This window comes from Tubulanus polymorphus, chromosome 5 (assembly GCF_964204645.1).
Source record: "Tubulanus polymorphus chromosome 5, tnTubPoly1.2, whole genome shotgun sequence".
Classification (NCBI taxonomy): Eukaryota; Metazoa; Nemertea; class Palaeonemertea; order Tubulaniformes; family Tubulanidae; genus Tubulanus; species Tubulanus polymorphus.
Window position 1 is genome coordinate 7,813,814 of NC_134029.1, and position 12,825 is coordinate 7,826,638.

General features: G+C 40.1%; 1 protein-coding gene across 1 annotated transcript in view; it reads right to left on the reverse strand.

Moving 5' to 3' along the window:
- LOC141905561 (potassium/sodium hyperpolarization-activated cyclic nucleotide-gated channel 3-like) overlaps positions 1-12,825 on the reverse strand; it is a 54,481-nt gene that overhangs the window by 20,723 nt on the left and 20,933 nt on the right. The window contains exon 2 of the mRNA XM_074794469.1: positions 8,627-8,790. Within this exon, the coding sequence (XP_074650570.1) occupies positions 8,627-8,790 (164 nt within the window). The remainder of the gene's footprint in view (positions 1-8,626; positions 8,791-12,825) is intronic.

Below are 12,825 nucleotides of genomic sequence, written 5' to 3' on the forward strand. Positions count from 1 at the left end.
TTACAGATTCGATATCCGCTAATTTGATTTTCGTACAACGGAAATGCTCTAAACTCTTCGCTCGTCGCAGTAGGTATAATTAGGTTAAGTGTCCTGGTTGTTCCATCATTTTAGCAGAACGCAGACCGCGGACGTCTTCGCGTGTCCCATCAGGTTTATCTTTGGTGTCGCAGTAATGGAAAATGTCTTCAAACGAACCCCGGACAAACCGCTACGATTTATGACATAACGCAGTAAAAAGTGGCTATCCATATCACGCTGATCCACAAAGCCGTCTATTGTGACGTACGACAGGAGCTCGTTTCATGCAAACGATCGTCTGGAGAGCAAGAAAACATAGGTCGACCGATCTACAAACTGTCGTCGTTACGGCACGAAAACCAAATAACAAGAAAACCAACTTGAACGTTTTGACGGCTTGAAAAATAACAAATGAATATGTATACTGCGTATTATTGTTGGCAATGAGTAATATCATATAGATTGCATACCGGTAATAGTAAGGATCAAAGAAGTTATTAGGATTTGAATACATCGATAATTGAATTGAATTGGCCGGCAACCAGTCTAGCCCCGATATATTGATGACGTTGTGCACGCCCGCTCAGAAATAATCATCAAAATTTATTGATAATAAAATGAGAGTTATGAAATACATTTAGGTCCAATTACAAAATAAACGCCAAAATTCCCATAGTAATTGTTATGTTGAAACGCTAATATTGATGACGTAGTGCACATCGACTCACATAGAACCCCTTAAATAACGCATACTATGTATCAATGTATACAAACATTTTTGTGGCGTCAAAAAAGCAATATCTTCAAACAGTAAAAACAGACGATAGCTATGAAAAGTTGCGTACCGCGAGACAAATGATATTCTGAAGTTTAAATCGAAGATTTAAATTCACAAGAGATTAACGAAGCGCACCGATCAAAGTGAATGCAATTTAGTTTGTTAAGACTGATATCTGATTATACTGTGTCTAGTTGGCTTTCGTTAAAGTATCAATGTCACCACCAGTTGTAGTCGTAGGCGTAGTCCACAGATTCGAGAGGAAGCATCAGTGCAGTAGAAAAGTTACGGTATCAAATTTTTTGCTTGTTGTTCTGCTTTAAAAACCAAATTCAGATGGGTCAATCTAAGACGTAGTCTCAGTTCTTGAACTTGTTAGTGTATTTTACACGCAGGTTCAAAGTGTGAAAGATTTAGTAAATTTCCAAGATTCCTCAGATTTCTAAGTACTTTAATGAGAAGCCCAAGTCACAAAATGTGGAACTGGTTCTCCAATTCCCGTAACATAAATCTAAAAACGAAACATAATCGAATACATGTAAAGGCTATAGCTTATGTCGGTCTGCGAGTCGAACTGAGAGGAAATGCGATCGAAGCCCGACAGCTTATGTCGTATAACGGGGTCTGAGATCGCACCAGTTGCTTCCCTGCTAATAGTCGACTACGATCACTGGCAACTAAAGCGACTGCAGATGGTCTGTGACCAATTAAAGTAGCATAGCGATATCGAACAAAAGAGGAGTGTCAATCAGCGTTTATTTTGTATTTGAAAATAAAGTTTTGATGACATTCTTTATAAAACAAACAAATCAATTGAAATATTTGAAGTGTCTATAATTTCATAAATAAATCTTATTTTTATTTTCTATATTCTTATTTGAATTTTTACCGGTTTATGAATGGCGGAAATGACAACCTGATGGCGTACCGTAGGAGGCCGCTAGTTGCGGATAACCCCAGTTGCGCCGGCGTCGTAGCCTGACATAAGCTAGTCTAAATTCATTCAGAAGTATTATTGTAAATTGTCGGCATATAGTCGAAAAATGGCACGTATTTTTCAAGATGCGTATAATTCCTTGTGATTAAAATCTGGCCGAGAATGGTAGCGTTAGAAAATCTCGTGTAAGATTATCTGAATCGTCAGTTTGAATGTACGCGACGGCGTGTCTGTGAAATCAAACACCGTGGGAATTTTCGATAGACGTTACAAAAAACACTGGTTAAGAGAAGCTATTGAAAATCATTGATCGAATGGGGAGCGTAAAAGTAGCTGACGACAAAACGAGCAAGAAAGACACTTTGATTCTGTGACGGAGAACGGAAAGCTTATCAGCGACCAGCTGTGAATACGTCATTTTTGATCTATTCGTGCAAAATAGATCAGAAATTCATCTGACGATCGAATCATCACACACACGGCGTGCCCCGTCGCCTTCGCCGCCATGCCGCCGATTTCTTGACTTGAATAAAATACTTTCACAGTCACTTGAGGCTTATTACTTCGCAATCTTAGCGCGTATGCGGCGTCGTTATGAATCCATTCTCGACTAATCATAGTCAGGTATGTGCGCAACCGGTTTAAGCCGGCACTTTCGCCGACGAAAGATTCGAACGACTCACTGGCGCTTAATGGATGGAACCGGTTCGACCCGCCGCCATAATGTACACTATACATTCGGCAAATTGAGCACAAAATTCAATCTTTTCTGGCTGTATTGGCGTTAATACCGATTGAATGGAGCCATTCTAATGGAATGAATTCATATTCAGATATACATGATGCAATTACTCCGGCAATCGGGTCGTAATTTATTTTTCATATTGGACACGGGGCTATCTGAGAGCCACACGGTTGCCTGATACATCCCCTGTATCAATAATTGTTCTACTATTAACAGACATGCGTTCGGCTATTCGTGTAGAGGTCTCCGTATTGCGGTTTATTGGATTATAAACGGAATGGCGAAACGCTGCAATTATGTCTTTAAAAAGGCAGCCGAGTAGAAACGACCCCATAATCCATCTCCATGACGCGGCAAAACAACGAGAACTATTAAGATTGATCCGAGTTGCATTTTTTTCGTTCATAACATCAAGAGTAACGAAACTAAACACAAGATTAGCATTACAAACGGCCCTATGGTTACAAACGACGTTTGAATATTCTGAATGTTGCAAAAACTCTAACCTGGGGCTTACCTCAACTTATTTCCAATGCAGTTAACCGATTGGTTTAAGCTGATACCAGTCTATAAAACCAGCCCCAGCAGTATAAAGCCTTGCGCTATCTAGTGTCTTAGCATTTCGCCTTTTCAGTCCCTCTTTCAATCTTTTAATGGAACATGCGAAAAAAAACTATGGCAGCGACTGTTGTTGACTGAGAATTGCCCAATACTACATTAGCGCCGTCTCTCGGCCAACAGATAACTGGCTTTGCCCCGTTGACCTGGTCTTCTTAGCTGTTGGATCCTTTCCTAAGACCTGTTTGTAGAATGGTTTGAATCATCAATTGCTTTGATTTCTAGATTCGATCCCCCGCAAGTCCCTAGAAGTTTATTCGTGTCTGAGAAAGGTTCTGGACTTGTTGCTTATCATGATCCAGTTCAGACTACTTATAATCAGATCTTATCGTATAGAAAAAAAGTCTCTGCGAAAAGACAGAAATAAAAATCGCAACGCGTAGAGACCTGGGTGAGAGGAAGAATGGTTAGATGTCATTTACGCTAGGAATCCGTAGCAAAGGCGCTTTAGGAGATAACAAGAGAGAGCGAGAGATAGAGTAGAGAGAAGGAGTAGAGAGAGAGGGAGAGAGAGATTGCCGGCCACGGCAGTGAGATATGAATCATTGATCAATGAGAAAAATACGACTGAAGGAATGTTTATCACGTCCCCGGAATTAAACATTTCTGATCCAACAGTTACACGACGTTCCATTTCCGCTCGGACGGATGCGACGCGAAAAAAAAACACCAACTCCGCACCGCCATTTGCACGGACTCAGGTGAACGCGATATACAATCGCGGAATTCGTCGCGGTGTTCACACAGACTAATGAAGCAGGCGCCATTTCTATGTATCATACCTCACCGCCACCGAGCCGTGATTGTGTATACTAGATACACGTGCGCAACGAACATTCGAGCCCGTCGAGGTTTACAGACTTACATGCCATACCTTCTTGTCTAATTAAACAATTACGCCGCTGACCATGTGCTTACTCTCGAATCTTCATCTTCCGGCAACCCTATCCCCGCTGTTAGGGTGCAAAACGAATAGTTCAATAGGATTCTTGTGTAATACGGCCTATTACGGGGCATTCCGGCCTGTTGCACGCGCAAATATATCCCCTTAGCTCACTAGTATAGGTTTTCGCATTCTTTTTCTTATTTAATCAGTCGCCGCTGATAAGAAACTCGTATTTTCGTTATTCAAAGCGTCGTATATGCAAATATTATGGGGCCTATTTGCTGGAAACTGATATTCATTCGTCTCGGCTTATACCTCGGCGGCGCGCGAGTTGCTGTTTCAGATTAAGCACTGTCGTTGCGCAAACATCTTCGCTACCGCAAACACTGAGATTGGCTGGAATAATTTTTGTTGTTAGGCTGGATACTTTTCATGACGGTGAAGACATGATCGGCGAAGTAACCGCGTTCATATTTCCTATATTGCGCGCATCGAAGCCGTCGAAAGAGATAGAGAGACATCAAACAGTCGCATTAGAATTAGAATTAAGCGATAGCCGGCTGGCAAATATTTAACTTAAAAGAAAATTCATATTTGAATTGGAAATTAAATTTACAATTTATAATTAAACGTCGATAAGTAAACCTATTGAAAAATATAAAACACCGCGTTCGGGCGTGTTTGAATCGAGGCGATGTCAAATACATCAGGGAGTTCTTGAAAATCCGTCTGCTTATAGCTTCGCTTCTAATTATCTTTGTCTGCAGGAATCAGCGCGTCCGCGTAGATTGAAACGATAAAGTTTCATTCATCGTAATTGCCGAGAAAGGACTCTTCCCACGAAATGAGAAGTTCAAGAAATATGCGCTCTCACGAATATTCCTTGATTAGAATCCGTAACGTCGCGTATACTAACCTTTTAAGGAGTCGAAACACTTTCTATTGGAAGGCGCAAAACGTGATTCGATGCACAAGACAAATGATCGAATTACCACGATGGTTCATCTTGAAAGTCGAAACGTGATTCGACACACAAGACAAATGAGCGAATTGCCTGGTTTGAAAATTAGTGATTATCATAGCATCTCAGTACACTCGACCACAGCCAAAATAAACTCGAGCAGCCAACCACTAGAGCTGTTTTAATGTGTCGCCGTAAAACCGTTAGAATCATGTTTATACACATTGATACCTACTCGGCGTTATATAAGGGGTCCTGTGTGAGTCGATGTGCACTACGTCATCAATATTGGCGTTTCATAATAACTATTTTACGATATTGCCAATTTTGGCGTTTATTTTGTAATGAAATGTATTTCATAACTCTTATTTTGGGTTTGAAAGATTCTAATAATCATTTCTGAGAGGATGTGCACTGCCTCACCAATATACCGGGGCTAGACTGGTTGCCGGTCAATTCAATTCAAATCCAATATAACTTAATTGATCCTTAATGTTATGTAATTTATATTATATTACATTATATATTGTCGACGATATTTTGCAATATGTGTTATTTTTCAAGGCGTCAGTAAACTGTTAAGTATAGTTTTTTTGTTATCATAAGTATATGTATTATGCCCAATCAGTTTTCGCACATCAACATTGCATATCAGTACTATATTGTCATACAGCATGTACAGGTCTGATAAGCCATTCTGGGCTGGAAGTAACTAACAAATCCAGGTAGCGCTTTGAGCTAGCTCTAATTCTACTCAATGCAATTATTTTAACAGGGAGAAAAGGCACGAGTGCGGAAGAAAACATTATAGACTGAGTATTGGATTGTTTGACTGTCGAAGCCACAGGGACTTGACACAAAAGGATTTTGACCCAAGTATCCTAGGTACTAGGCCTATATAAAAAGACTTTTTTTAAAGTCGTTTTATATATAGTACCTAGGGTACTGTGGTCAAAATCCTTTTGTGTCAAGTCCCTGTGGTCGAAGCCAATATCTCGGAAAACAAGTCAATTGAAAATATCACGGGGATAAAGAAACTTCTAATATCTTAGTATGTAAATCATTAATCGAGTTTGACCGCCAATAAGCCGGCACCGCACATGGAAAAAGCACACGGGTCAATAGGAACACAAGTGGTTTATATTTCATCAGGTCTAAGAAGACCGGCTTATGGGTGTGATTGTGCACCAAATTGCCAGTAAATCATTTTAGCAGTGAATCGGCGATAACCGGCTCGCTATCATAGTCTCCGTAACGAATTAATCAGTCTATATATTCGACTATCAGGAAATAACTGATTAATCCATGTGATTACCAGTAACAACTTCGTATATACAAGTGTTAAGTTTATATAGGTGCAGCCAGCCCACAGCACACAGCGGTCTTACATGGGGAAACTCATCAATAGCCGGCAATGCGAGGCACCTACCTGCGCCTAAACACACATGAACCGATACGGCGTGTAATTACGATTGAAAGGTAGTATTGAGATTCCATATGATAAACCACCGACATTAAAACTATTCGATAACAAGCTCATTAGGTAGTTGTTATTATCAGAAATCATTGGCAAATTGCAACGACGTTGTCGAAACGTCTCGGTTTCGTAAAGCTCACTCAATCATGTAGATCGCATGAACTCGGACATGACTGCTGAGATGGATATTCTACTCATCTGTGGAATCGAAGAATTTGATTAGATAGTACGTATCTAAATCACAAGTTCACGTAGAAGAGCATCATTAGCTTAGTCGTCTAATGATTGCAGAAAAAATCTGAATGCGTTAGGCCCTATAGGTTCGACTAATTTTCAGATCGTAGGGAATCAGATCCGGGAACAAGTTCCACCAGTTAAATAAAATGACACCTTGTTTCTCCTAGTCGGCCGGGTCACTTTTCACTCAGTTAATTTCTATCGTTGCCGAGTTATGGTTTGGCGGCCGGCCAGGTCAACCTTTAAGCAGAAATGAGGAACAAGGTATTAATGTTTTTAGCCTTAGTGTGAAATTTAACCATGGACTCTAAAACTAGATTTCGTTTTAGAGTCCATGATTTACCCATAGAACTGTGCAACCGACTCACTGTGTAAATTGCCAATCAATCCAGACGTGGAAATTCAGGGTAATTCGTTTTGTGAAAGATAAATGTTATGAACTTCCGTCGTGCACTGATGAATCGCGGCTGACTCGCGGTGATTTTCAAGCTATTCTCGAATTCTGGTTGCCCGTCGAGGTCTTTTTGTCAACAACTCATTAATCAACCCCGATTATCAGCAACACATTATCATATGTTGATCACGATTGTCAGTGGCCAAATGAAAACCGACAAACACGATGAATGAATGAGCTTCTCTATTTCAGAAATTGTCACCCGTAATATATTCTTCGGTTGCTAGGCTGCCGCCTGGTATCCGCTCGTTGTCTGCGAGACTCCCGACATTATTCGGACGCTTCGGAAGAGGATTATTTTTCGAGCACTTGTTCTACTTCTTCGACCAGAGAAGCACCTGAACGCATCTTATATCTGACCTTTGTTCTTTAACAGCGACCGCTCTGAGTTGCAGACGATCGCTCGTTATATATTCCGGGCGCATTCTTGAAGGACCATCGATCAAAGGCGCGACTAATGGCCGCGATGTGGGTGAACTAATCTTAGCGACAAATTTACAAATTGGATTGTCTAATACGGTATAAGGCACCAAAATGCCCCGTCGCTTCATTTATTTATAATTGACCTTAGACTAGTTGAATACGTGTACTTGCATTTAAATGCCTATCGACCAACTATATTTCGTGTACTTGTTACTATATGACCGGTACAGTAGGCCTCGCCTAACTCTGTGACAAACCGGGACTGGAATGATATTGTTCTGAGAAAAGGATAAGGAAATTACGTTAGGAAGTCAGAAGAATGATTACGTTTTAGTCCGAGTAAGTTAAAGAGTAGGCCATGTTCGAGTGATGCGAGGTTAACTGTAAATAGAACCATGTTCTTGATTTTTCATTCTCGATCTATTATATCACATAAAGCAGGCTCTGCAACCAGTATATTAGAATTCGTGCCGCGGAACCCCGGTTAAATCAAATCTAACGAGCGTGAAATTTAAAGGATTCACGGAATCGTTGATCAATGAAAACCTCGGAGAATAGTTTTACTGCTGCAACTCTAACGAAGAAAAGCCCCGGGTGATGTCGACAAATTAAGCTACGTGTCAACGATGACGCTATAGCTCAACGCGACGTCACTGCTCAAGTCGATGCAAACATCACCTCATAAATTAGCCCCGGTAGATTTCAGTGTCGGAGACAAAGTATAACAGATACCGTGGACCCTTTCGGAAAAGACGATTGACACATACAGAAATCCCACGTGGCATCATTAAATTGCTTCAAGCGATTTGATTCACTGACAATTAGCACAGGTAGAAAACAGAAAACTAAGCTGTATTCAATTTGATGTCACCGTGGTAATTCAAATGTCAATGTTGGAGCAACCGTCTTTGGTGGAGAGGGTGTAAATGTATTACAAGTTCACTAGCGACGAATGTTGCAGGTAACTTATGTGTTTCGTCTGTAGACAAATTCGTAGAGGCATTTGTCGCGGTCAACAAAGTACAGAAGAAGTTCTCAAATAAACACACAAAATATTGAGTTGAGCAAGTTTTGTCTGTTTTCACCTACCTGTTCTAAAGTTAATGACTAGATCTAGTAGAAATACTGTATCCGAAACGCAGTTGAATACTATCCAATGGAGGCTGAGGTCATCGTTGAAGAATGAGATGGCGACTGGCAGAATGATAAGATTCGCTATGAGTAAAATCAACATGAATAAATCCCAATAAAACCTGAAATGAGCAAAAACGAGAACTAAATAGTATTATAATCGTTAAAACACGAAGTTCGTCATGAATCTTAGAAATGGACCCTATTGAATATAGTTGCGCGTTGGTTCGTGAGTCGAAATAAGTCTTAAATTCAAAATCTTCAACTCTACAGTTGAATTTGAACCCAAAACTGTGGAAGCTGCTCCGAGATTCGGAAACCGTTTTCACCAAAACTCAACAAAATGTAGCTGCAGAGCAGCGATAAAGAGTTTCTGCTAATTGGCTGAAGTTAGTATGTACGCTCTAATTAATTTCTAAATAATTGTAGACTTTTAGAAAATATGAATCTAGACACTAACTTTGGAAATGATAAGTTCAAGTATAACTCACATAAAGTCATTTTACTGTAGTGCCCCCTAGTAGAAGGGATAACTAATCGTATTGGGCATTGAGTGTTATTCGATAAAAGCACCAGTTTACCAAGTTCCATCGTAATACTGTCTTGTTTTATATTTCCTCGGCAACTGTTCCATATGATAATTCGAGACTGATTTGGGGCGGTAATAAGCAAGTGCTTTCAATAAACCTTTTAGTTCAATGAAGGTTGTGGGATTTTACGTTTTATTATCGGCCTACTACATCGTCGGATATTGCGATTTCGAGTGATTCGAGTATGAGAACTATTGGCACGATGCCCGCGCGTTTAAACCGCATATTAATGTGAACTTTTTGCGATGCAGCCGATGATAAGAAAGAAGAAACTTTCAATTCAAACCTCGTTTCCCGCGGTAGAGTTAAATATACACTACCCTAGATACTATCCCGTAAGTGTGGAATGTACTACAGTCTACTGTCGAACAAGTGAACAACTTCAAAAAATGCCAAGAATTACATCTCTTCAATGATAGTTTTATGCGAGATCCCCGCCGAGATTAAGTGCGCTTTAACCTATAACGCTTTACTGCACTTAACTGAATAAAAACAGTATCGACGCAAGATTCCTCGATTTCGAATTCACCAATTGCCTCAATACCCGTCGCTTTCGATTTAGATAATAAGGTAACGAATAGTCCGGACACGTGAATGCCGATCAGAACCGTGATTAAAAAAGTCGATGGTTCTTGAAAATTTTAATCAAATCAGCTTCTAACGAATGTGTATGATGGAAATTTAATAATAACGACTGCGCTTATATTACGTGCAAACACTTGCCGGGCTCGGTTTCGCTTTGAAGTCTTTCATATCGATATTTCCTCGATAAACTAATGAAGATAAAACGAGGCAAAACTCACAGACAAGCCTCGGCGAATCGTGAAAATACTATAACCAGTTTAAACATGCCGATATACCGGCTTCGTCAGAAGTTTTTGAAACTGAAAATTATTAGAATATCCTCGTCTCTTTCTATACCCCTCTTCAAAGTAGATTCTCTCGCAAGAAATAGATGATAGATAGCTATTTTATATTAATACGCACACAGCGCATTCCATCGTATTCGATATTACCGGTATTTTGTTATTTTGCGTGAACTAAGCAAGGAATAGTCTGCCAGTGGCAATTCAACGTCAAGAACTAAACCTCATACGGCTGATTAGACAAGGCCAGGGGTGGCACGGCGATTCGGAGTGTATTTCTAGTTCATATCACTGGCATCAATGTACACTGGGTAAATTACCGCGTGCGACTGGCAATTTTCGGAAGAGCTTGTCTCGCTGTTTAAGTGTTATCACAACGTGACTGTGTATTAGTTCGTGTGACGAAGCCCTCCAGGCGGCACACCGACGACAACCATATCTCACCCTCATAAACCTTTTAACTCTCCGCTTTAGATGTCAGTCCCCTTGGGGATGTGGTCAGTCGATACGCGGGCCAAATCGTTTGATATTACGACCCGTCGCCCGTAAATGCTTCAATAACACCAACTTTCGCTCGTGGCGAGGACATGCCTTTATTAATTCGCGTCTATTTATCCCCTAGATCCACAACACCGGCTAAGTCAAGATACTTAATTAATCAAATCAACGCAAATCACTGTACTACGGCAATGCCAACAACTGCAATTTGAGATTAGAAAATTGTAGCTGACGTTACATATTGTGTGATCTAGAATTCTGTCGGGATAATAACCACGGACGTATCAACTAGAGAATAAGCCTATATACGTCCATGGGATTGGCCTTACTAACAAGAAAACTAATATGAAAGTTTATTGTCGCCTTGAAAAATAACACGAATTGCTTAATATTGTCAACAATAGATAATCTGATATAAACATTTTAGAAGGATCAATAAAGTTAATTTGAAATCGACGATTGCATTTTGAATTCAATTGGCCGATAACCAGTCTAGCCCAAATATTGATGACGTAGTGCATATTGACTCACACAATATGATCCTAATTCATTATTGATAACGCATGAACATTCCTTAAATGGAAAATAATCGTCATGAAATTTGATAGATATTTCCAAAAAATGTCAATTATTAGGGTTTTCTGACTTTCGTCGAAAACCCTCTTGAAATTCTGTTGATTATTATTATTATATATTTTCCGCCGATTTCGTCAAATAAAATTCATCTTCATTCAGATTCGGCAACTGACAGCTTCGAAACGAAATGTATAAATTGATACTGTAATAACGGTCTCTCTGAACCAACAGATTGTCTGAATGTACTTTCCATCCTATTTGAAACTTAAAATTACTTATTAGGTTACTGTAAATAAAGAATTGAATTGAATTGTTAGACAACAAGCACTGGCGAAATAACAGTTTGTGACGTCATTTAGTAAGTAAATAAAGGAGGGCTCCGAGAATTTCCAAATCACGGGGACTATACTGGGTTAGACCATTCAAACAAAAAAGAGGATTGCTCCAATAATATCCAAATCATCTCATTTTATTTTTTCCATCGAATACCTGGTAATTGATTTTTCCTTTTGATCACATGCATCCAGAAAACCCGTTATCGCTGCTTTGCAGCTATATTTGTAAGTGTTATTTTGAAACACAAATATTGATGATGTAGTTCACATCGATACAGTACCCCTATAACACATAGCTACGTATCAATATTTTTGTTACGGTCTTAACGGCGTCAAAAAGTTGCGATATGGCAAGATGCTGACAACAATTAGTAACATCAGGATCTGAGATTGGACGTTACTACATCGTGTGTTCAGTATAGCCTGTTGGAGACTGCAAAATGTAATGCATTTTAAGTTAAGGAACGCTACATTTGTGTTCTGTGGAATAATAAGTTTAGTGGTAATGATACACCCATGACCAACAATTCACAGATTAATACGACGCATGACACGAACACCGTTGCACGGCCTTGTTTGACAAACATCGCATTAACTTTGTTAATAACAACTTGTCAAGCACCGCGCCGCGTCCATTCCAACGGCATTACCAACTCGGTCGGGATGTAATTCAGTTAATTCCGACTTAAAGAGAGGCGGCACACGCCGCGTTACGCCAAAACTGTGGTGCGCATAATCGAATCGAATAGAAACGACCTTGACATTCGACGACGGGATGCCGTCCCGTTCACGACTCGTCTGCGGCTAAATACATTTGGCTAGTCGACCGAATAATAGATTGATAGAATTCTCTCACAGAGTCGGCGTTGGATGGCGACTAGCTCGCCAGAAAAGATCAGTCGTTTGGTGAAAGCCAAATGACTTGCGAGATGACGAACAACTAACGGTGAGATAATATCGAATTCTCATCGGATTTATCTCTCAATTTTGTCCCGACGCATATAAGACCACAGTTTTGCCGCCGATGGTTTGCGGCGCAGGGACGAAAAGGCCGTCTGTGCATCGATTCGGATTCCAATTTCATTCATACACAGACACCCTCTTACCAGTTTACGTCTGAGAGTGCGCTTACGTTACAAACATTACTGCCATGAATAGATATTCGTTGGTCGAAACGTTATCGGTTTCGAGATTCCCGTTTTCCCGGGGAAGATAAGAATAACAGTAGATTAATGCCGGTTAAAAGATATTCACCAACGTGAAATGTAATGAAAGCAATTATGAAGGGAGGT